This window comes from Mytilus californianus, unplaced genomic scaffold, assembly GCF_021869535.1.
Source record: "Mytilus californianus isolate M0D057914Y unplaced genomic scaffold, xbMytCali1.0.p SCAF_4, whole genome shotgun sequence".
NCBI classification, from domain to species: domain Eukaryota; kingdom Metazoa; phylum Mollusca; class Bivalvia; order Mytilida; family Mytilidae; genus Mytilus; species Mytilus californianus.
The window spans coordinates 113,424,863-113,452,288 of NW_026262690.1; the positions used below are offsets into that span (position 1 = coordinate 113,424,863).

Sequence of the window (27,426 nt, forward strand, 5' to 3'; positions counted from 1 at the left end):
AATAATTCTTGACAATGTAGGGAATTCTTAAATCGTGTAAGGTTACTTTAATCCTATTTATATACTGTGGATGAATCGTTTCTAACTTTACATTTTTCATGTTCGGGCCCTTTAAAGCCAACTATAAGGTATGGGTTTATCTATTTGTTGAAGGCTGTACGTTGACCTATGCTTACATCCCCTTATTTGAACTCTGACTGATAGTTGTATCTTTCATACCACATCTCCTTATTTTTATATATAGTCAAAACTGGATAGGTCAGACCATACCTCAGTATGGGATAACATGAATAAGTACGTAAGACCAATTTTCAGTAGCGAAAGATGAAAAAGAACATTCCAGAGTATACCAGGTACAAATGTAATATCAAATTTGGTTATTACCCCATATTGTCAGTGTAATATTAATGTAGTAGTCAAAACTATAACCATATAAGTAAGAATGGCTGCAGACTAAGTAAGACCACAGATTAGTGTGGTTTCATAGTCATAAGTTAGAAAAGAGATCTAAGTATGAAAATAAGGAAATGTGGTATGATTGCCAAGAAGACAGCTATCCACCAAAGTTTAAATGAAGTGGATGTAAGCAACCACATATGTTTGCAAAAATTAAGGTCATCAAAATTTAATGATAAAATGAAATGAAACAGAAATTTATGGTGTTAAAATAAGTAAACTGTTGAAAGGAATAAAAGGAGTCTGGACCAGACATCAGTGGGGTGTCCAAAAACGAAAATTAATAATATGTAAGTAGGATTTCAATGGAAAATAAATTGCGTTAAAGCATCAGTATGGCAGAAAGAAGAGAATAAACTATATCACATGTCAGATTTTTTTCAATGAGAATGAGTTAGGCAACACATCAGGATCAGAAATAAATCTTCGAGAATCAGTAATTTAGCATTTGCCTGTACCAAGTCAGGAATATGACAGTTGTTTTCCATTCGTTATTTGTGTTGGAGCTTTTGATTTTGCCATTTTATAAAGGACTTTCCATTTTGAATTTCCCTAGGAGTTCGGTATTTTTGTTATTTTACTTTTTAAGTAACAGACGAAAACATAGATTAAATTCTCACACAAATATTAGAATCAATGATAACAAACAAACACTACTTCAACATCAACACTACTTGGCTTCCTCATAGCCACATACTAGGCTTCCTCATAGCCTCATTATAGGCTTCCTCATAGCCTCATAGGCTTCCTCAAACATAGCCTCATAGGCTTCCTCATAGCCTCACACATTTATTTGGAACCATTGTTCAAATTGGATTGGTGTGATGTCAAGCCTGGGGTCTATACTTTGCTATTTTTCAGTACACACATAGGCTCTTGGTTTAGGCATGGAGCAAACATTTTAGTTTTAGCTGAGTAGTTTCCCCAAGGGCCAAGTGATGAATATAAAATAATACAAGTTTGAGTTCATTTATGATTTATGTTTTATCAAACTTGGTTACCACTGGCACTGCTACACAATACATGTATTAACACAGAAGTTTATCCATAATAAGATAGAGCAGGATGTTGAATTCTGTTGATTATTATTGATATGAGTACTAAATGCTTAATTTTACATATCATGAGTACAAATGGAGAGTTCTGAAGGAAATCAGGATAATCAGGATAATTAGAATATTAAATGTACTAGGAACTCATTATGTGTGACTTTGAGGATTTTACTCATTGGGCACATTTTTTGGCAAGTTTGAATTAAGGACAGAGACTTACTTGGACAGGTTTTTGATGTCGGGTAAAATGATTTTTGCAAGGAAGTAGTTGTTTTTCTGGATGTTGACTCAGGCTTTATATACTTTTCATTATTACAAAACACACCTCCACTGACCAAAGGAGAAATAGTTACAGTATAAACAAGACACTCAAATATAAGTACAACATTATAACAAATTATAAATGAACCTATAGTATATTTACAGTCAAAGAATTGGTACTCTAGTCAAACATCGATCAAATGACAGTTACCGGTAAACATAATCAGAACCATTTCTGAGGACTTTGACCCCTGTCATGGCAATATTGAAGGTGTAAGGTTGGGATTGGTGGGTGGCAAGTTTTTAGCTAAGCCAGTTTTGGGCAAAACGTATTCTTTTAACTGCTTAATCTGCATTGAAAAACTAGACAGTAAAGGCAACATGTACTGGTTTTCAATATACAACTTCTTTGTGAGATATTCCTGAATGGGAGGAGCTAAACTACACCCAAGTTTATGTACATACAAACAAAAAACAACGGAAGGCCAAATGCCACAAGTGGTCATTAATTAACAAGACAGATATATTTGTATTGGAAATGATAATTAAACCCCCTGCTAAGAACACCTGATAAATTTCACATGTAGCTGATTATGAAATGATAATAAATTTGTATCTTCTCAATAGGAAAGCAAACAAAACATCCTGGGAAATCCTAAAATAATGACTACTGGATGTAATTGAAATCAAACTATGTATAAGTAAATGCAATAGTAGTATACCGCTGTTCGAAATTCATAAATCGATTGAGAAACAAACAAATCCAGGTTACAAACTAAAACTGAGGGAAACACATCAAATATAAGGGGAGAACTATGACACAACAGAAACACAACATTAAAATGTAATACACACAGAAACAAACTATAATATAACAATGGCCATTTTCCTGACTTGGTACAGGACATTTTAAGAACAAAATGGTGGGTTGAACCTGGTTTTGTGGCTAGCAAACCCTCCCACTTTTATGGCAATGTTAAATATAACATTAAAATGACAACATTACATGACAGGACTACAATACAAATAAATGGGAGAACAAATAGGACAGAGAAACATACAAATAATAGCTAACAAAAGGTACCAGGTTTAAAATTTAATACGCAAGACGCGCGTTTCGTCCACACAAGACTAACCAGTGACGCTCAGATCAAAAAAGTTCGAAAGCCAAAACAAGTACAAAGTTGAAGAGCATTGAGGACTAAAAGTTCCAAAAAGTTGTGCCTAATACGGCTAAGGTTTTCTGTCTGGGATAAGAACCTTTATTGCAAATAAGTGCCTATTTAAGCAACATATATATCTATACAATAAAATATACAAAATTGATAACAGTCCTGTGGCACTCAGGATAAGATGAAACTACTGGGCCAAATTTAACCAAACTTGGCCACAATCATCATTAGGGTAATCAGTTTAAAAAAATATGTCAGATGACCCTGCCTGCTAACCAACATGGCCTACATGGCTAAAAATAGGACTTAGGGGTAAAATGCAGTTTTTGGCTTATATCTATGAAACTAAAGCATTTAGAGCAAATCTATCGCGTGAAAATGTTCATCAGGTTAAGATCTATCTGCCCAGAAATTTTCAGACGAATCAGACAACCGGTTGTTGGGTTGCTGCCCCTGAATTGGTGATTTTAAGGAAATTTTCAGTTTTTATGCCCCACCTAGGGGCATTATGTTTTTCGGTCTGTTTCGGTCCGTTCGTTCGTACGTTCATCAGTCTGTCTCACTTCATGTTAAAGTTTTTGGTCAAGGTAGTTTTTGATGAAGTTGAAGTCCAATCAACTTGAAACTTAGTACACATGTTCCCTATGATATGATCTTTCTAATATTAATGCCAAATTAGAGTTTTGACCCCAATTTCACGGTCCACTGAACATAGAAAATGATAGTGCCCACTTCAGGTTAAAGTTTTTGGTCAAGGTAGTTTTTGATGAAGTTGAAGTCTAATCAACTTGAAGCTTAGTACGCATGTTCCATATGATATTATCTTTCTAATTTTAATGCCAAATCAGAGCTTTGACCCCAATTTTACGGTACACTGAACATAGAAAATGATAGTGCAAGTGGGGCATCCGTGTACTATGGACACATACTTGTTGGTTATTATCTTAAATATTATTATAGATACAGATAAACAGTAAACAGCAACAATGTTCAGCAAAGTATGATCTACAAATAAGTCAATATGACCAAAGTTGTCAATTGACCCTTTAAGGAGTTATTGCCCTTTATAGTCAACTTTTAACAATTTTTCTTAAATTTTTGTAATCTTTTACCAAAATCTTCTCCACCTAATCTACTGGGCCAAATATAATTAAACTTAGCCACAGTTTTCAATAGGGTATCTTGATTGAGTGAAAAATGTATCCGTTGACCCTACCATCCAACCAACATGGACGCCATGGCTGAAAATAGAACATAGGGCTTTACTATAGAAGTCTATGGGAATATTGTAAAAAAACTTTTTCAAATGGTCACAACTTGATAACTAATTTAAATAATGATAAGGGGTCTTCAGTAACTATTGTAAGACTACAAGGGGATGACCTGCTTTTAATTTAACTACTGGCCCAAATTAAACCAAACTTGGTCTCAATCATTATTAGGGTATCTAATACTATTTATTATGATTTTAACCTTATTTTACATGATTTCCAAAACCACAGTAGATACAGGTGAGCGACGCATGCGTTTGACTATCCCATTGGTATCTTTTGTCAAACTAATCTCCAAATTTTAACCAAAAAATTTAATTGAAGAGATATTCTTTTGGCACCTATTTTTCCATAATATGCATTAAAGAAATTTTCACTATTTTTTTATTTGAACAAACTATGATTTTCCCGAGTTAATCATAAATGAATAAATAAACAGAGACAGAAATAAGAAGATGTGGTATGAGTCATATAATGAGTGCCAATGAGACAACTCTCCATCCAAGTCACAATGTGTGAAAAGTAAACAATTATAGGTCAAAGTACTGCCTTCAAAAAGAGGGATGAAAAATCCAGAGGGACAGTCAAACTCATAGATCGAAAACAAACTGACGACGCCATGGCCAAAAATAAAAAGACAAACAGACAAATAATAGTACAGATAACACAACATACAAAAAACTAAGGACTAAGCAACACAAACCCCACCAAAAACTGGGGGTGATCTCAGGTGCTCCGGAAGGGTAAGCAGATCCTGCTCCACATGTGGCACCCGTCGTGTTGCTTATGTTATTACAAATCCGGTAAATAGTATAGTTCGGTAGGTCACATTCGTGAAAAGGGAAGGGTATTGTAGTTACGACATAAGGAAAATATCCGATATCAACAAGAGACAGCTTGTTTTTCGTTTTTTTAGCCAATGCTATAAAGAAATTGCTTCATATTTCTAATTATGTAAATTGTAAGTTTAAATTGACTGATTTTTTATGACGAAATAATAAAACATTAATTGATTTCTGTAAAATTTATTAAAAGGAAATGTGTTTTAATTCCACTTTAATTGTAGAAACACTTCTGAACAATTTGTATGCCTAAACAGTAATTACAGCTATTTTGTGTATAAAAAGTAAAATAACAAAAATATCAAACTCCAAGGAAAATTCAACACCTAAAGTCCCTTATCAGATGGAAAAATCAAAAGCTCAAACACATCAAACAAATGGAAATCAACTGTCATATTCCTGACTTGCTACAGGCATTTCGCTATGTCGAAAATGGTGGATTAAACCTGTTTCTATGGCTAACTAAAACCTCTGACGTGTATGAAATTCTGTTATATTGTCAACAATGTGTGAACAAAACAGACATAATAGGTAAAAATGTCAAAAATAGGGTAGGGTACAGTAGTCAACATTGTGTAATAATTTTAATCACTTTAAAAACAAACAAATATGTCAACAAAGAAAAACAAATGGCATATATGCAAAGTACATGAACAAAAATGAAGGACAGGAATACAAAATAGCACAATAACACAATGGCAAGATGTATAGTACCGAGCCACTGTTAAAGGATAATACCAAAAATGGACTAAACAGTAAAGGTTAATAATTTACAAAGATAAATATTTTCCTATGAACTGTTTTTGTGATAATTTTTCATATCATGCTACTTGCTTGAGATAGAAAATTATCGTCAGAAACTAAGGGTGCACATGTAAACATCAACAACGTCATTGGTTAAATAGTGATAAACAGATTATAAATGGTCGTTAAAATTAAAATTGTAGCTGATAAACACCCTCTCAAGTATTTTACACAATTATTCATTCTGATGTTAAAATTGAATTAAAATTTATATTTATTTTTATTATTTCTGTTATTAATGTAAAGTTTTTATGCCCCGCCTACAATAGTAGAGGGGCATTATGTTTTTTGATCTGTGCGTCCGTACATTTGTTCGTCCCTCTGTCCCGCTTCAGGTTAAAGTTATTGGTCAAGGTAGTTTTTGATGAAGTTGAAGTCCAATCAGCTTGAAACTTAGTACACATGTACCCTAGCTATGATATGATCTTTCTAATTTTAATGCCAAATTAGAGTTTTGACCCCAATTTCAAGGTCCACTGAACATAGAACATGAAAGTGTGAGTGAGGTATCTGTGTACTATGGACACATTCTTGTTGTGATTTGTCATGCAAATACAGAAATTAAAAGGATAACATGAACTTGAACTCAATGAGGTTAAAGAATATAAAATTTTGCTTTGTGTGAAGATCTCACTGTGACTTTGAGCTAGGGAACAGCTATAAAAAAAAAAGATACAATGTATAACAAAAATACTGAACACCAAGGAAAATTCAAAACGGAAAGTCCTTTATCAAATCGCAAAATCAAAAGCTCAGATAAAAGCTCTTCTAAGTTTCTTTTGGTTTGAGTGTTGATAGGGATTTTATGTCATGAATCAATGCACAATACTGTGGATTCATTATTATTCATTGGATACCAATTTTCGTGGGTTTCGATGGTATCGGTGAACCACGAATTTAAATGTTCAACGAAATACAAATTTCTATCAGGTTGTATGCAGACTTTTGCAAAATCATGGAATCACGTATCAACGAAAAGTAAAGTTTTCCGCAATCCACGAAAATTGGTACACATGAAAATAAATGAGTCCACAGTAACCTATTTTTTTCATTAAAATGAATGTTAACCTATAGAAACAACCTGTCACAGTCAAATGTAATGATGTAATATTTGTTCTTGTCTTAAAACAGGCAAATAATCACATTCATGACTTCAGAATCCTGAAATCTGAACAGTATATATATTTTCCTTCTCAGGTTCATCTTGGTATGTATAACAGCCAATGTACAATGTACCTCTTTCATCCATGTCTAAACAGGATGGTAACTCAATACCTAGTTGATCCTTAGTGCTTATGTAATGAATACAATGTCCTGAAGTATTGAGGATATAGAGATGGTGATTCTTACCATCTGCTAATATAATATTGTTTGATTTTGTCACTACTAAATCTTTAGGCTGAAATGTTTGTTCTCTGTTGATATCTGGATTACCACTATATATCCATCTCACTCCATTGATTTTATCTAATGCCACTATCTGTCCTCTCCGGTCTACATCTAGGATGTCAATGACATAGATATCATTTTCATTGTCTGTAGTTATTCTGTAAGGAAGGGTAAAGATAGATTTCTTTTTGTTGTCTGTGTGATATGCTTTTTCTTTTATTCCATCAATGTTGAGCACGACAAGTAGTCTAGGACCATTAACAGGGAAGGGTTTGGGTTGGTCCTCTCTTGCACCTACTACGATTCTATTGTCACCTGTTGCATGGACAGCAATGGTTATTAAAGGGTTCACGGTGTATTTTGTTGGTTCCACTTCACTGGTGCTGTAGGGAAGTATTTTAAGGTTAGATTCCTTTGCAGATAGGAGTAGGTCTCCAGATGGTGAAAATGCCATGTCAAATGCATTTATCTCAATGCAGGACATCCGAAGTGATGATTCATTTGTCAGTTTCATTTTATGTAGTTTATGGCTAAAATCATTACCTATCCAAACTGTTTCATCACCACAACAGACTAAATTTTTTATAAAAGATAGAGCTGTTTTGTATTGATTTATCACTCTAAATGCATCTGATTCAATAAATGCTCCAAGGTAGAAATCTTGAATTTTCTCTTTTCCTGGCACAAATGTTGGCAACTTTTTAGATATAGTGTTGACAGGTTGAATATTCACTTGTTCCTGGGTTTTTATCTCTGAATATATGCTGAAAACTTCAGAAGCATTATGGGATTTAGATGCTCGTCTAGAATTCTTTTCTTTGAGGTATAAATCTTCTTGGATCTTCTCTGATATATCTTCTCCATCTTTCACTGATTCCACCTGGATTTCTCTTATCAAATCAAGTTCTTTCAAACGTTTTTTAGTATGCTCTCCAACTTCATTCTCTAAAATCTTTTTTCGTTCAAGAATTTTCTTCTCCTCTGATTCATAGTTTATATCTACTGAAGATTTAATAATTTTTAATTCAGATAATAATTTCTCATTATTAGCTAATTTCTGGTCAATCTTAGATTTTAAAGTTTTCAATTTTGTTACTGTTAGATTATATCCTTCAGCCAAATCAATCATTGTGTGTCCATTATGTGTTTCTGATATACACAAAGGGCAGACAACTTCTTCACAAGGTTGACAAAATAAACAACAGCTTTGTCCTATATGAATTCCACATGAAATGTTACTAAAATCCATTGTGATTAATAAACATAACATACAGAGATGTATTTAATGTATCAATTCAGTCACTTGATTATCTTCAGATAAAAAGTATCAAATCAAGGTCATTTTACAGGTATTGCGCATATATATTATAATAAGATTATAGTTATTTATATAAATGAACTATTCCCTCTTCAATTTTATCTATCTAACTTTATAAAAAAGAAGATGTGGTATGACTGTCAATGAGACAGAGATATTAACAACTAAAGGTCACTGTATGGCCTTCAACAATGAGCAAAGCCCATCCTGCATAGTCAGCTATAAAAGGCCTCCAAACGAAACAAATGTAAAACAATTCAAACAAGAAAACTAACGGCTTAATTGATGTACAAAATAATGAACAAAAAACAAATATGTAACACAGCAACAAACCACAACTACTGAATTACAGGCTCATGACTTGGGACAGGCACAATACATACAGAATGTGGCAGGGTTAAACATGTTAGCCAGCACCCAAACCTCCCCCTAACCTGGTCCAGTGGTGTTACAGTACAACATAAGAACGAACTATAAAAATCAGTTGAAAAAGGCTTAACTCTTCAGATGAATACAAAGAGAAATATGTCTAACAAAAACACAGTGGACGTGGCTGGGAACTTGTACATCCCAACAACAAAAAGACACTTAATAGATATAGGAAGATGTGGTATGAGTTCCAATGAGACAACTGTCCATCCAAGTTACAATTTATAAAAGTAAACCATTATAGGTCAAGATACGGCCTTCAACACGGAGCATTGGCTCGCACCAAACAGCAAATCATAAAGGGCCCCAAAAAATTACTAGTGTAAAACCATTCAAACGGAAAAACCAACGGTCGAATCTATATAAAAACGAGAAACGAGAAACACGTATGAACTACATAAACAGACGACAACTACTGTAATCAGATTCCTGAAGTACATATCTGAGTGTACTCCTGGTTACTGACAGCTAGTTCCAACGAAGTTTGAAATCATTTCAATACGCTTATTTATATTCTCAATAACTAAAGTATATTGACATTTTTTTCACCGTTTTATAAAAGTAAACAATTGCATGCAACTTTCCTTACTCTCTAATTATACACCACATTACAAAGTGGAGAGAATGAGACTGGATCATAATCCTTGGCTAGTGAAGATGAAAAGAAGTGTGGTTTGTGAAACAGCTGTATTTACAAAGTGCAACATAAATGTTATTGTCATTGTCTGTAATTATTTTATAAGGAATGGTAAAGATAGGTTTCTTTTTGTTGTCTGTGTGTTACGCTGTTTCCTTTATTCCATCAATATTCAGCATAAGTAGTCTTAAGACCATTATATCCGAAGGGTTTGGGTTGGACCTCTCTTGCACCTATAATGGTTATTATAGAGTTCACACTGCTGTGTTGGTTCAACTTAACTGGTGATATGAGAAAGTTTGTTTTGGTTTGATAAAAAAGGGTATTAACAAAAATACATTATACTCCAAGGTGAATTCAAAAAAACTGATCAAAATCAAACTTTACACTTTATAAACGAAGGGTTTAAATGGAAAACAGCTGTCAGATTTTATTTTTATCTCTGCTGGCCAGGTGAGCTTTTCTCATGACTCTTCATCCTATGTTGTCATCAATGTAATTTTTTACAAAAATCTTCTCCATTGAAACTGCTGGGCTAGATAAATTAACCAATCTTGACCACAACCATCATTAGGGTATCTAGTCTTAAAAAATATGTCCGATGACTTTGCCTGCAAGATGGTCGACATGGCTAAAAAAAGAACATAGGGGTAAAATGCAAGCTTTGCCTATTATTTTGAAAACTGTAATAAATGAAGAAAATCTGACTGCGACAAAAATGTTCAGAATGTTGAGCTCTACCAATTGTCTATATACATCAAAACTGTTAGACAACTTCTTATAGGAGTTTTTACCCTTAAATGACAAATTTTACCACATTTCTTTTAATTTTTGCTATTATCCAGAAAACTATATATGGTAGATAAATTGAAACTTTGTAAGCAAAAATGAATAACAAGACTAGTTCTACATATAAGTCTACATGATCAAAATTGTCAGTTGACTCCTTATAAGAGTTATTTCCCTTTTCTGACAATTTTTACCAATTTCTTGTGTTTTTTGCCATATATCCAAAAAATTATAATAGTTAGATAGAAACTTATATCGCAGAAATGAACAGCAAGACAAGACTGGAACTAAGGCAATATTGAGGAAATTGTCTGACATCTTTTTATTGGAGTTATTGCCCTTGAATAACAATTTGCCTCCTTTTTTGCACTTTGCCTTATACAAGAATAAGGTAAAAAAATCAAAAGCAGTCTTTAGTTGTGTATGATATGCATCCCCTCTACCAAATTCATTTTCCAAGGTTAAAAGTGCATACTATACATGACTAAATACGGTACCCTAATCTAAAATTTATAATTGTTTATTTTAAGGTCAAACTCTTGACATTTGAAAATTTTATTAGATACAATTGCTTAAGTTGACAAAAAGTTTTTATCTAAGTTTTCTTTAAAATGTCTCAAGTAGTGGTCAATAACATGTGAAAAAAACAATTAATTATGAATAGCTAATCAAAGAATTCAAATATAGAAAAATATTCAACGAGTGACAGAACAACATATTCATTCACCAATACACGTAGCACATGAGTAAATTATAGGTGTTGCTAAGTCCCTAGTTGAACATTTTTTTTAGTCCCCTTCCGACGAAGTCGAAGGGGACTTTAGGTTTGCACTCCGTCCCTCTGTCCATCTGTCCGTCTGTCCATCCGTCAGTCCGGCAAATCAGCTTTCCACACTTTTTTTCATCGTTTTGAAGATATTGATTTGATATTTGGTATATAGTTTTATCATGACAAGTTGTAGATCAAGTTCGAATTTTGTTCTGGTCTGATGATTTAGTCCAGAGTTATGGACCATAACTCTGGACCATATCTAATGTTAGAGTACTATGTTAAACCATATTTCTGTACAAAGGGAGATAACTCGTTTTTTAAAAGACATTCTTTGTTAAATTATTTGAAGAATTTTTTGGCAGGTTTGTTTGTTATTCAGTATAAACTAATTTTCTGAATGCTATATATATAAAAAAAAAATTATGAAGAGAAATCCTTCAATTAGATAATAATCTATTTTTATTAATAAAATTGAGAATGGAAATGGGGAATGTGTCAAAGAGACAACAACCCGACCATAGAGCAGACAACAGCCGATGTATATATTTCAATACATTACATTGTGTAGATAAAAGTTGTTGACATTTTATAGATAAGTTACAAATCTATATTAGTTTGTGACAAATGAAAGAAAAAATATTTGGAACTATTGATTATATTTGATTATAATTTGAAAATAGATATACACTGTATTACATCATATCTAATTTTAGAGAACTCTTAATCATATCTAATGTTATTTTCACTCATATAATCAGTTTTCTACACTGTTTTTAGTCATGCTTGAAGATATTGACATGATATTTACTTTTTGTTTACACCATGACAAGTTATAGAACAAGTTATCATTTTGTTCCAGTAAAATGAATTTTTACCCGTAGGGGACTATGTATTGCCATGCAATACTCTCAGAATGCTTGTTATATTTGAATTTTTGATTAATTATTCTTTTACTTACATTGACCATGGGCTTTTTAATAGGATCAAAAAAGAATGTAAGGAACTACATCTGTTTGTACACATTCAAAATTTGTTTTAATGCAACATCATAAAAAACATCTTGACAACACCTTTTGTTCAATGACGTCAGAGGAGTAGAATAACCAAGTTTATTTCACATGTGAAATTTGGGAAATCAGAGTCATTCATTGCAACCAATGTAATAATTACTTTTCTACACTAATGTTACTTTAAACATGTTATTTACAACTAAAATCTTAGCATGCAAATTTTATCTTAAACAATCCTGATTTAAATGACAATAATTATGATAAAACAGTGAACATTTTCTAAACTGTTTCCTTTACAAACTTTCATGTACATTAACTCTACTATAAAGCTCTGTTTCGCATTGGTCAACATCAATGAACGATCCAAGGACAAAATCTTGAATCACTTGTTCTCCTGGTACAAATATTGGCAACTTTTTAATTCTAGTGTCAATGGGATCTGTACTTGTTTGTTCCAAAATTTTCTCCACTGAAAATATGTTATAAACTTGAATTGCATTATGGGAGTTTAAGGCTTGGCTTATCTTTTCTCTGTTGTCTAAATCCCTATTGATCTCCTTTAATCTATTTTCTGCTTCATTCACTGATGTCACTAGATTTTTTCTTCTTTGATTAAGTTCTTCTAAAAGTTTTCTTGTATTTTTTCCAACTTCATCCTTTAACATTGCGTCTCGACTCATAATTTTAATCTTCTCAAAATCATATTTTTTGTCTTCTGAATCTTTCACATTTCCTTGTTCATCTAATATTTTCAAATGTTGCCTTAATTTTTCTTCAATACACAAATTTTGCATAGCTTTCATGATAAAATCATAACCTTCATCTAATTTAATCATTTTGTGTTCATTGTGAATTTTTGATATACACAAAGGGCAGACAACTTCTTCACAAGATTGGCAAAAGAGACAACAGTTTAGTCCAATATGAATTCCACATGGAATATTACTAAATTCTAGTTTTTCCTTAGCTTGAAGCTGATATGTAGCAATGTCAATGATCATGTGCTGATCAGTGGATTTAACTTTCTCATGAAGTTTCCGACATTTTGTACACAAGAGAAAGTCACACTGTAAACATTTCCATTTGATCTCATTAGATTCCTCGCACATTTGGCAGGACATTGGAATTTGGCTCTTCAGGAGCGATTTGGATAATGCCATTGCGATGAAAAATCCAGACTAACAGAACTATATTGATAGAAAAATATTATCTGATGTACACTGTACAAATAATGTCATATATTTACTTATTGATGTTATTAATTAAATCAGGGTCATAGTATAGATAAAGATAAATATCATAACTCTATCATTTATTAATGTAGATTCATTCTGTCATTTTATCTTATTTACTATCAGATATTAAATCTTTTCATAAGTCAATTTGAGGATTTCTTTCATTACTTAAAAAAATTCAGGATAGAATTTTGCTTTTCTTTTTATGACCTATCATATAAAGTAGGAGGTGCCTCGATGAATGAATGGTTTAAGTAGTCAAAATACTGTATCGCTAGCTTGTCAATACCGAGGTGGTGAGTTCAAATCCCGCACATGGCAGATGTGATCGACTCTTTTCTTAATTTACTTGGATTGCCAGTTTTTCTGTCGAAGATCATGGTTCTCTTTGGGCACTCCATGGATCCAGCTTCTTCCACTAATAAAAAAAACCTATGCCAGAAAATAGCACAATAGTGCTGACAGTGGCATTAAACACCAATCAATCAGTCAATCATAGTATGAGCATAATATTTTCCATTGTCAAATAAGTTTTTTGAGTGCGGCATGGTGTTCAATGGACACTTTTTTTTCTGTGTATATTTGGTGTTGATGGAAAATGTCAAAAGTTATGTTAAATCATTATCAACCTGAATTTCTCAAAAAAACTTTCAATTCAAGCTTCATTTCTTTTTTTCAGTTCTTCTAAATCTGTTGTAGTTTTCAAGATGGCAGCCTAAATGCCAAAAAAAAATGATAAAAGAAATTTAATTTTTTCACAAAAAATTAAGAAGATTTAGCTGTTTTTTAATGCAAAAAAAGTACAGTCAAATTAATGCATGCTTAGATATTTAACAAAAAATTAAAAATTAATTGTTATCATATTTTGACGGAAAAAAAATGGTCTGCACAAAGTCAGAAAAATGTGTCTCAGAAGGGTGATATGTGTATTCTGCAGACGGTTTATTATGTTTTGAATAAGCATGTTTAGAAATAGACTCAGCCTATTCAAGTAAATCTAGTACAATCCTGCCATCAATCAATCAATTACCGGTATCTTAATTAGGTCTTTCCACTTTTCCGTGGAAAGACCTATTGGTTTTGTTCTGATTATTTTTTTTTTTTTTTCTTCCGCCAAATTTTTTTCTTACGCTGTATTTTTGTTTCGAAAGATGTCGCTTAGTTTTTTTTGTATATATTATCATACAGTCTATACGCTTTTGAAACTGACCCTGTTTAACTGAACACTTTTCTGTATAAGTGTATCTCCCCAAACACTGTTTTTCTTGTTGTGAGATCTCCTTCGCATCCATAAAAGAATCCGACAAATTAATTTTTCCAAAATGCTCATTATATCCTCAGGATGTTACATTTTATTTTGACCGAAGCTATCCGGAGACTCCATATGAGAGTTATTCCCCCTTAGGGGCCATCCATAATTGTCAACCATTTTTCAAAGTGTACAAAACGTACGCTTGGGGGGAGGGGGTTAAAAATCAACATTTTTACCGTACACTTTTTTTTATTTCCAAAACACAAGCATCAGAGATAGATGTCATCAAATATAAAAAAAATGTCAGATATGTTTCAGTTTATTTTCAATGCAAATTTATACATTAAACTAAACTATAATAGACAGGATCTTCTTTTTATCAAGAATGATTGCTTCTTGTCTTGATATCTGAAAATGGTTGATGTACACTGTTTGAGGGAGGGTGGGGGGTCTGAAAAAGTGTATGTTTTGTACACTTTGGAAAATGGTTGACAATTATGGATGACCCCTTATGCATTTGATATAACTGATATGCATTTCTAACTGGTAAACTTTAAGTGATAGAGACCTAGGGTCTTTTGATTTGAGGTCATTGGTAAAAAAAAAAAAAAAAAATAGGTCAGGGTCAGAGGTCAAGGTCATATTCTAAAATTAGATTTTGGCTTATTTTCAAAAAACCGTATAAGATACCAACAACATATGTTTACTAAATTGTTTGTTGCGACATGTCGTAACACATACATTTTGGTTGAAAAGGTACACTTATATTAAATTGGAGTTTTCTCCCCTCTTAAAGGCCTCTTATATTTAAAATTAAGCATATGGGGATATAACTCATTCACCATATATAATAAAGACCTAGTACATGTATCTTTTGATTTGAGGTCCTTGGTTTATGACCTTCTAATTGAGCTCAAGGTCATAGGTAAATTTGACCTTCTAGATTTTGACCTTTGCTTTTACTTCCTAAGTATACATGATAAAGCCATGGGACTTTTTGCATTAGATTGCAAGCCATATGACCTCAGAAAAGCCAACCGGAAGTGACCTTGTGTAAACCGGAAGTAGCTATTTTTTGTTCTTGTGTAATGTTCAAGTATATAGAACCATATATTTTTGGAATCAGTGTCAACACTATCAAATAATACCGGAAGTGAAAATTTTCAAACTGAAAGTAACAATTATCTCCCTTATTTAAAAAAAAAGTCCAGAAACCATATATTTTTGAAATCAGCGTATATTATAAGCTATCATTTGACGCTAGAAATGACATATTAAACCTAATTTTAATATTTTTGAATCAAATAAGATCTTTTCCGGTGGAAAGACCTTCAATTGTTCTCTGAACAATTGGTTTTTAATTTTTAAGTATAGTTTTTTATTTGTGTTTCTTTTACAGGCCAGTGAATTGTATATACAGCTGTCTTTTAAAAATCAGAAAGAAAAGCCTGAGAAATGGATGTCAATGTGGATAGATCCTATGCTGAAAGTTCTAGCTCTGGACAACAAACAACAAATAAACAATGTTATAGAGGTGAGTTACAGTGGACCATGTATGACACAGTGATGTCAGAATGTATCAGTGTGGGATATACTGTAGATTCATTTATTTTCGTGGGTACCAATTTTCGTGGATTGCAGAAAACTTGCCTTTTCGTGGAGATGTAATTTCGTGGTTTTGCCAAAGTCTGCATACAACCTGATAGAAAATTTGTAATTCGTTGAGCATTTAAATTCGTGGTTCACCTGTTCCCACGAAAACCACGAAAATTGGTATCCAACGAAGAATAATGAATCCATAGTACCGTATATTGACATGACAAGGAACAACAGAAACACTGTCATAATTGTTAAAGATATTAAAATAAGATTATGTGGTATGATTGCCAAATAGTCAACTACAAATGACAAAGATAGAAGCAATTATAGGTATATGTTATATATTAGTTTAAAAAGGCTAAGTAAGATCACGTATATTCACAGGTAGATGTAAGAATAATCACAGGTATCAGGGTTCTATATGCTTAGTACTGGACTTAAGTGTGTGCAATGAATTTTTATCTTATTGTCAATTTAAATTGCAAGAGGATATCACTGAAAAGTAAAAAATTCCTTAAAATCATTTTGAGGGGTACTCTTTAACATGTTTGATATAATAAACCACTACAGAAGGTTATTTATTAGACTTCATGTTTATTAGACAACATTTAAATGAACAAAAGTGGACAAAAAAGCATACCAAAGGGACAACTGATTTTATTACTGTTCTTCAAACTGAGAATGTAAAAATTTATAGGATTTGTGAATGATTTACATGGACTGTGATATGTAGAAATTGTATCTTCTTTTTTAATGCATTTCAGTTATCTAAGAATATTCAGTACAAATTCAATCTCTACATAATAATTTTGACTTTTGATTTTCAGTATATTTTAACAAAACTGTTGAAGAAGGATAAAGAAATACTTCCATACATTCTGAAACAACTGTCAACACAATCTGGTAAGTCTCCAATGATTTGTTATTCCTCTTTTTTCTATTTTTTAATTGTATGGAAATTTAGTCAGTAAATTTACAGAAATAAAACATTTCAATAATATTTCATCTCAACACCTAAGGGCTGATTTCTGTAATGGGTCGGTGATACCCTCATGGACGAAATGTCCACCAGCAGTAATTTGTGTTTAAGATATAAAAATTAGTTCCATACTCATAGACTTTTACCTCCATCTCTTTCATTCCATTAAAGTATTTAGACTTGCCCATGTAAAAATGGTAATTCTTGTAATTTGATGTGAAGATTTTGTTATCTTTTTGTAGATACTTCAAAAATGTCATCGCTGGTGACTTGTTTACGTAGAGCCAGAGTTATGGGACTTTTAGACAAACAATTGGAATCAGAGGACAGTGTCAACAATCTGATAAATATGTCTGTTATGCAACAAGCGTTATGTCATATAGATGAGCAGGTATTTTGTAATTTAGGATATTATTTTAAAATAGATATGGGGTTCAATGAGACAGCAACCCAATAAAAAAAGAACCAAAAGAACATGCTGTGATGAAAATTTAAAGTGCAGGGGCAGTATGTGGGAATACATATTAAGACGGGGAGGGATATTTTTTTTATTGAAAGATAAACATGCTGAAATAGAAAAAATTAAAACGATATTGAAGCATGCTGATCTAAAAGTTGTAAAATTAAAGCAGGCTATGAAAACTTCTTGAATAACAGAAGGCAAACTTGGAGAACATTTTAGAATTGATATGTTTTTTATGCTGTATGGACTCTTTGGCTGATGTTTGAATACATTCAGGAAAGATCATGATGTAGAATAGCACCTGTATCCAGTTCTTGATAAAATTAAAATCAAAAGTTTTTAGATGGTTGCAATTTATTTTGGGGGAATATGGTAATCTTGCATATTATATTTATATGTTGCAAACTATCATATTTTTATCAATGTGGAAAATATTGAGTGCGATAAAACTTTTGTCACTAAAAGAGAAATGTTCAATATGTTTCAGGTTAGACTTGATGCTTTTGCCTTTATCTGTGAAAGTAATAAAACCACAGCAGTGGTCTGTGCTTGGGAGGTACAGCTCATTAAGACATTCCTACCTTGGAACTTAAATAGTCAGTCACCTGGATTTAGACAACTTCTATTGTCACAACTGAAAAAGGTAAAAAATGTCAACTGCAAAAATGTCCTGAATTTAGCCTCTTCAGAATCTAAAGGCCTATGTGTAATCTCATTGTTTGTACACTAAAATGAAAATTATCTCACATCATTGGTTGAATTTCCATTGTTTAGTACGTTTTAAACCAACCGCAAAGTTTTGGTGAACGCTTTTGAAAATATTACCAAGAATGCATTAAATTCTGAAAAGGCCGTTTTAAACACCTGCTGATTTGACAAAAATTAGATTGCAACTCTACAACATGTAGCCCTGCCAAAAAAATTGTCCTATTGATATCACATGATCTTGATTTATAAGCGTAACACTCACAATATATTGGAAGTGGTAAATTTCCAAATTTCTACATTTTATTACCAGTGGCAGTGTATCATATGTGCAGGAAGATAAACTCAATAGCTATTTACTGAACATACATATTTCAAAAAGTTTGTGTGGTTTCGCAATAAGAAATAATGCAAAAAATAATAGTTTAAACAGGATGAAGTAGGAAAAAATTAAACAACCATTGGAAAATGAGAATATGTTAGGAAACTGAGAAAAAGCAAATTTTTTTCATTGTGGAAACAAGGCCTTTTTCACAACAAGACAAAGATTTATTTTAATTGACAATTTTCTTTCTCTTTTAAGTGGATAACTGTAATATTCAATGTAGTAGATTATTTATTTTTTTTCCCTTTGATTGAATTATCTGCACTTCTTTAACTGGAAGTTATACCCAAATTTGTCAAATAATCTTCTTGCACATAGTCTTTTCAGTTTGAATCTTACCATAAGCCTTAAAGCATTTGTCAGGTAGTCTAACCAGTATTTACCCAGGATGCAAACTATCTTGGTTCTGGTGACTTCATAATATATTTACTTGGGTTCCACAAAAAAAAAAAGTTTTCGCTTCTACCTAAGAAAATGCTATGTTTTTAATACATCTGTAATAATAATGATGTTCAGAGGCATGAAGTTTAGTTGAGGGGCGTAAAGGGGGGGTATCTGCACGGAAGAACATGAAATAAAATTGCCATTTCACGATGAACGAACAATTAAAAATTTCTTGCGCGTTGATCTTTTTACCAATTTCACGAAACACGAAACCCTTATGACAAAATACGTTGCACGAAAATAACCCTTTACCACCCTCTTAGTTGACAAAACCATATTAGATAGAAATATTGATGTACTGTTGATTTATATATCTTAGTCGGTACCAGTTTTTGTAAATTGTTCTTTCATGGACGAGGTTCTCATACACTGAAATTTCTGGTTCACAGAACCTACTTCAAGTAGTACTCAATGAATTATTCTGTATCTGATTTTTCTTTACAGCTGCTATGTAGAATGATGGAAAGTGAAACAGTGATGTTACGTCAGATAAAAAAGATGAATAATACTGCTGACTGTCAGGTTATGAATGAGAGACAGAGCTTAAAACAGTACAAGGTTAAGACAGACTGTTAAAAATAGTCTTAGTGTCCCCCTGACTGTGGTGTATCCCCCTTTTACAATTAGGTTTTTTTGCGTGTGAGAAAGCTGGTGGACAGTTGTCTCATTGGCAATTATACCACTTCTTTTTATAATGATATTATACAATTATATTGATGAAAAATATAAATGAAGTCATATGCAGTTGAAAGAAACTTCATCAATACAATAAAACCAAAAAGAGAAAGTTGAACATTGTGAGAAAGAAATTTGTCAGTATATTCATTTCTCTAATTCTTTGGCAATTTAACTCTTCCCAGACCCATTGTATAAAACAATTCAAATGATAAAACTAATGACCTGATATCGAGCATTACCTGATTTCAGCATATTGGCAATAGAATCGTTCTTGTAATTGTTTTAGTATTCTGAAGGGACAGAAAAGATTAAAATTGATAAGTTCCAGAGTAAATTTATAACTACAATCAGATGATTAACCATATTTAGCCAATTTCTATTAAAAAAATTACATCATTAGATAAAATTTGTTTCATTTAAGTAAAATTTTAATCAAATTAAAATAAATTTTGCTCTGCATCCTTGGCAGTATGTTTGGTTCAAATTCAACTATATTTCTCACAATAAAATTTTTCCTTTATTCAAAATAATCTATTTTTAGAAGTCATGCTCGAAATCACCGGACATTTGAAGAACTTTCAAAACAAGGGTTTCCCTAATTTTTGACACACGTTACTCAACATCTTAAGGGTGAAACCATACATACAGAATATTTTATGAAATAAAAGTATGTAATGATTTTGTTCACACAGTATTATCTGATTATTAGTTTTATCAGTTTAATAAACTGAAGTCATAAGTCTTAGGTGCGCAGATACACCGAACTGCACCTTACAGAACACAATAAATGAAAAACAATATGATACACAACAACAAATGTCAGCCACTGAATAAAAGGCTCCTGACTTGGGACATACACATCACAATGTGGCAGGGTTTTTAAATATGTTAAGAGCGCCCAATCAGTCCCCTAACAAGTATATCTGTAATACTTATATGAGATTTGTCAACTTGTCGTTCTGTAAAATGTAATGATACAATCATTATAAGTCTTATCCTGTAAACTTATTTTTTCATTTATTTTGCAGGATTTTCTATCCTGGTTGACTAGACATTTATTCAGCTGTTTACATCCAGGATCCTCATTCCCCAGAAAAACAACATGTCTGACAGCCTTAAACTTACTGGTGGATATATTTGGTACACCGTCTGCTGAAGGTAATTTCTACAACAATGAAATTTAAATGTATTTTAAGATTATAAAATGTAACTTCCAGTGTATAATTTCAAAGAAATAGTTTATATCCATGCAAGTTTGTAATTGGACATATGTCATGAATTTCTTGGCCATTTTTTGTATGTACAAAATTTTATATTAAAAGTTAGAAGTGCCACTCTTTATTAATTCTTTCTGTAAACAAATTTCACATTCAGTTATTAAATTTTTCTTAAAAAAATATCACAACGTTTTGTTAAAAATAATGACTTGTGAGGTAAAAAAAAAATCTGTCATTCTTGATCTCTCTAGGTGTAATACCACCATTGATTTTCCCCTATTAGTCTTTGTTAAATTTGCACTTTTCAAAAAATTGTGCAGAATTTATCTTTGTTTCAAATAAAGAAATACTTGGCATGAGTAAAGTTTGATCCTGTCCAGTACTATAGAAAAAATTTCACATAACATTTCATTGCATATAAGAAAATAACCATCACTGGAAGTTAACCAATCAAATTTTCCCCCTTTTTTAACCTGTGTACAAGCTTTAGTAACCATGTAACCTCAAGTTTCCAAAATATTCTATAGAAACCCCAAATAAAAAAATAATGGTGCTTTGAAATACCCAAGATATATGTTTATGACCCAGAAATGTTTTACTGCAATGAAATGTAGGATCAATTACCTACAACTGTCAAATTCAAGGGAATATTTTTAACCGACCTATTTTCGTATGCAACCGGATGTGACGTACTATGATTTGGTGGTATTACACCTCTAATGTTTTCTATTTTCCATGAAATAGACAACGGGGAGATAACTTATGGTTATTGGTTGACATATTTTTTTAGATCAGGTAGAGATCTTTTGTAATTCAATTTTCCCCAAGTGTGTTTTCCCCAGTGTAATTGATAGTGATTAAAGAAGTCACTATTACTCTAATTTTGCTGATTTTTTTCAAAGAAAAAAAATTTATCAAAGAAGCAATTTTTTCAATGAAATGCTTTTTTTTGCTTTTTTTAGTTTTATTAAAGGCTATTTATTATAAACATTGGTTTATTTTATCAATTTTGCAGGCTTCAGTGTTTGTAATGAGATAGAAGGAGAAGATTTCAATGTTTTGATAGAATGTCTGACAGATACATTTGAAGATAATAAAATGGAGGCTTACAAACTTCTCAAATATCTCTCAACATTAGACTTCATGAAACAGGTATTCCCCTTTCTTTATGATATTTGCACTTCCAAGAACAGCAGAAGAAAAATATTTTAATCTTTAATTTATGTAATATCAAAGACATCCTGCCTATTACTTATCCTGACCAGTTGATTTTTATTATTTTTAATCAATGCGTTGTTTTAAGTTCTTCTCATGATGCATTAAATCACCTGTTTTACTGTACCCAGAGTGTATAATCCAAATACCAACTACTTCAATTCTGAAAACCAGACAGTAACGTGTTCCTTTATTGAATTTTAAGGCAAAAAAACAATACATATTATATTTTTATATGACCGCAAAAAAAATTTTGTGGTCGTATATTGGTATGACGTTGGCGTCGTTGTCGTCATCGTCCGGCGTCGTCCGAAGACACATTGGTTTTCGCACTCTAACTTTAGTTTAAGTGAATGGATCTCTATGAAATTTTACCACAAGGTTCAATACCACAAAAGGAAGGTTGGGATTGATTTTGGGGGTCATGGTACTTACAGTAAAGGAATTAGGGGCCAAAAATAAGCATTTTTGTAACTTCCAGACATAACTTGTGTGTTAGTGTATGGATCTCTCTGACATTGTACCACAAGGTTCCATATCACAAAAGGAATGCTGGGATTGATTTTGGGGGTAATTGCCTCAAAATTTTAGGAATTAGGGGCCAAAAAAGGGGCAAAAAACAAGCATTTTTCTAGTTTCATGACAATAACTTGTGTGTAAGTATATGGATCTTTCTGAAATTGTACTACAAGGTTCCATATCACAAAGAGAAAGCTGGAATTGAGTTTGGGGGTAATTGCCGAAACGTTTAGGAATTGGGGGCCAATAAGGGGTCAAAAATAAGCATTTTTCTAGTTTACAGACAATAACTTGTGTTCAAGTGTATGGATCTCTCTGAAATTGTACTGCAAGGTACCATACAACAAAGGGAAGGCTGGGATTGATGATGGGGGTAATTGCCTCAATATTTTAGGAATTAGGGGCAAAAAAGGGGCAAAAAACAAGCATTTTTCTAGTTTCAGGACAATAACTTGTGTGTAAGTGTATGGATCTTTTTGAAATTGTACTACAAGGTTCCATATCACAAAGGGAAAGCTGGGTTTGAGTTTGGGGGTAATTGCCGAAACGTTTAGGAATTTGGGGCCAAAAAGGGGCCAAAAAACACATTTTTCTAGTTTCCAGACAATAACTTGTGTTCAAGTGTATGGATCTCTCTGAAATTGTACTGCAAGGTACCATACCACAAAGGGAAGCCTGGGATTGAGTTTGGGGGTGATGAGTCATAAGGGGGTTCAAAAAATTTGGGAGGGGGGATTTTTTTCTTTTTCCATTTTTTTTTTTTTTTCCTTTTTTTTTTCTTATAAAATTTTCCATTTTAAGTTGGTTATTTCTGATTTATATTTAAAAGCAAATAATAATGGTATGGTAGGAGATACACACCAAACAGGATGTGTATATTATTATATAATAAGTATTGTGCAATAGCAAGAAATTTTCAATTGCACAGTATTGCATAATAGCAAGAAATCTTCAATTGCACAGTATTGCGCAATAGCAAGAAATCTTCAATTGCACAATATTGCGCAATAGCAAGAAATATCCAATAGCACAATATTGTGCAATAGCAAGAAATTGTCAATTGTACAGTATTGTGCAAGAAATATTTAATTGCACAGTGTTGTGCAAAAGAAGATACTTCGTATAAATTGCTTATTTCTTGACCAATTTCAATGGGGTTTTATTCTTGAATTCTTGGGGTTCTTTAATATGCTGAATCTAACCATGTATTTAGTTTTTGGATTTTGGGCCCCGTTTTTAAATTGGTCCACATTGAGGTCCAAAGGGTCCAAAATTAAACTTTGTTTGATTTCATAAAAAATTGAATTATTGGGGTTCTTTGATATGCCGAATCTAACCGTGTATTTAGATTCTTAATTTTTGGTACCGTTTTCAAATTGGATTACATTAAGGTCCAAAAGGTCCAAAATTAAACTTGTTTGATTTTAACTTCGATATGCTAAATCTAAACATGTATTTAGATTTTTGATTATGGGCCCAGTTTTCAAGTTGGTCCAAATCGAGGTCCAAAATTAAACTTTGTTTGATTTCAACAAAAATTGAATATATGGGGTTCTTTGATATGCTGAATCTAACCATGTATTTAGATTTTTGATTTTTGGGCCCCGTTATCAACTTTGTCCACATTGAGGTCAAAGGGTCCAAAATTAAACTTTGTTTCATTTCATCAAAAATTGAATTCTTGGGGTTCTTTGATATGCTGAATCTAACCATGTATTTAGATTTTGGATATTGGACCATAATAGGTGAATGTCCAATTTAAATTTTTTAAGTTCTTAGACCACATTCATTCTGTGTCAGAAACCTATGCTGTGTCAAATATTTAATCACAATCCAAATGCAAAGCTGTATCAAGCTTGAATGTTGTGTCCATACTTGCCCCAACTGTTCAGGGTTCGACCTCTGCGGTCGTATCAAGCTGCGCCCTGCGGAGCATTTTATTCATTTTGTTAAACTAAGTAAATATTTTTGGAATGGTAAATTTTAGGATTGAGGATGATCTGGGTACACAAATAGTAATTTGCTTTGATAGTTTCAGAAAGACATGTTATTAAACTTGATATTATGAACTTTATAGCTTACTATGAGGGATGGTTTTTGTTCATTGTTGAAGGTCGTACAGTTACCTATAGTTGTTAACTTCTATGTCATTTGGTCTCTGGTGGAGAGTTGTCTCATTGGCAATATACCACATCTTCTTAATCTTTATTTTTGAAGTAACTTTTCAAATATTTGTAAGGGGCCAGGTCTCAAACTATCATTTTTAGAAGTAATAAACCCAGTAATATTCCACCTTAATTGGCTACTACAACTAGCATTTCTCTTGTGGTAACTTTTGTATGAACTAACCATCAAAATGTTTGCAAACCATTTTAAACTTGAGATTGCTATTTTTAGAATCAGTTATTATTATGCCCCTGCCGTAAGGCAAAGGAGGCATTAAGTGTTACCCTTGACCGTCTGACCTTCTGTCTTTCTGTCTTTCTATAATTCTATCATTCCATCCGTCCCATTTTTTGTTTGAAAAGCAAGCTTGAGCAGGGGCATTTGTGTCCTCAGATACATTCTTCTTTAGTTTCTTCATATTATATTCAGTCTGTTTTACCATTTTAGACATTTGATTCTGTGGATGGATTATTTGAAACAGCCCTGAACTTAGCAGGCAGCACTCGTCCCCTAGATAGCACAACAGCAGCATACATGTTTAGAATCTTACTGCTGCAAGCAGAGTTCTTCCCAGTCACGACAAAGGAATCAAAGTCAAGGTCATTCATTATTTCCTGTGGACAACCATCTTTACCAGAAATTTCTGACAACCAATCAGGAAGAGTTTTACATCTGTTGACATGGTTGATGGAATATCTGAAGTATCAGATAAATATGGCAGAACAGAGTTTGATGTCTGCTGCTTGTAGTAAACCATTGTATCCAACTTTACATAGCATACGATACGTCATCCAAGATGTCAGCTTTAAGTGAGTACAATTTTATAAAAAAAAAGGTAGTATAGTTTAAATTCCTTAAATTTTATTCTTAGTTAGACTATGCCTTAAAAAATTTAACCAGTACAAAAATAGAAGATATGATATGATTACCAATGTGACAACTATCCATCAGAGACCAAATGATGTAGATGTAAGCAACGATAAGTAAGGCCTTCAAGTAAACTCCAGGCATACTTCCAGCATAGCAACATGCCCAATTTACCATTCAGTAAAGACAAATTTCATTTGATTTCATGGAAAGGACAGAAATGATAGTGTTTGCATTTTACATATAGTCTAAAATCAATGGTATATATACAGTTTTATGAAATATCACCATATTAATGTGAAATTAATACATTTTTGTTGTAATCTTTTTAAATTCATTTTTTTTTTTTTCTTTAATGTATCACTAGAAATACAGAAAAGGTGCTGAATCTCTTATTTTTGCATTTGTAAATCCTTGAAGCCTTGTATTTGTAGGTCAATATTGACATCAGATATTCCGTTTTGGAGAACAATTGTAGCAGACCTCATCAAATGTTGTCTACAGATATCACAGATTGTCTCCCCAGTTGTTCAGAATTCATCACCAGAGGGCAACATTCCTGCAGAAGTTATGGGTAGTATGTAATTTCAAAAAGTTTCGATCTCTGATTATTATATTAGGGGTTCAATAATAATCCCTCCTTCTGTACGTAATTGTTTTCTATTTTTGGATAATAAAGTAACAAAAAATGTAAAATTTATCAACACAACTTTGTATGTGATAAAAGAACATGAACAATATCTGAAGATGTGCCTTCAGATTCTTTCCTTTTTACTTTTGCCTCATTTGGGGTATATTTAATTAACTGTCCATCATTAGAGAACAACTTGTTTATAAAATTTTGGTAAAGTATAATAATATTTTACCTTTGATTGTTTCATGTGTGTGTGAGATGATATCATATCTATTATCATGGATATTTCAGTTCTGTATAAGGTATACTCAATCTAACAACAACCCAACAAACACAAAAAATGGCATCTACAGGTCAACTTATGACCTTAAACACTTTACCTGGGTACACCTATTTGTGAAAACTTTTCTTAGTTTATCTTTGTTTTTATATATATGCATCAAAACTTATGTCATGAAGGAAATGGTGGGTTTGAAACATTAGACATATTATACATCCAGATCGTATAGGTCAAAATGTTTTCTCAGGTTTTTTCTATCTCTACCTTGACAGATCATGTTAAAATATTTCTTCTTTATTGTTGTTTTACAGACATCACACAAACAACAGAAGGTCTAATGCCAGAATATTTGACAGTGTGCTGCTGGAGAAGTATAAAGGAGGTCTCTTTACTACTGGGTCTGTTGTGTACTAATGTACCAGTGAAGAACACAGGGGACCAGGTCTCTGCGGGCCTAATGACATGTGAACAGGTAATTATACATATTTCTGTAAAAGGATTTGGGACAACAATTTCTGTTAAGTACTAATGTAGATCAAGATCTATAAGAATACTTAGCTGTTTTTATAGCATACTGTTTTTCCTT

General features: G+C 32.4%; 1 protein-coding gene across 1 annotated transcript in view; it reads left to right on the forward strand.

The window, feature by feature from the left end:
• Positions 1-27,426, forward strand: part of LOC127699100 (thyroid adenoma-associated protein homolog) — a 202,207-nt gene that overhangs the window by 59,887 nt on the left and 114,894 nt on the right. Inside the window, exons 12-21 of the mRNA XM_052202835.1 lie at positions 16,089-16,223; positions 17,116-17,191; positions 17,510-17,658; positions 18,218-18,373; positions 19,709-19,822; positions 20,971-21,100; positions 22,175-22,311; positions 25,507-25,868; positions 26,361-26,503; positions 27,152-27,312. Of these exons, the coding sequence (XP_052058795.1) occupies positions 16,089-16,223; positions 17,116-17,191; positions 17,510-17,658; positions 18,218-18,373; positions 19,709-19,822; positions 20,971-21,100; positions 22,175-22,311; positions 25,507-25,868; positions 26,361-26,503; positions 27,152-27,312 (1,563 nt within the window). The remainder of the gene's footprint in view (positions 1-16,088; positions 16,224-17,115; positions 17,192-17,509; positions 17,659-18,217; positions 18,374-19,708; positions 19,823-20,970; positions 21,101-22,174; positions 22,312-25,506; positions 25,869-26,360; positions 26,504-27,151; positions 27,313-27,426) is intronic.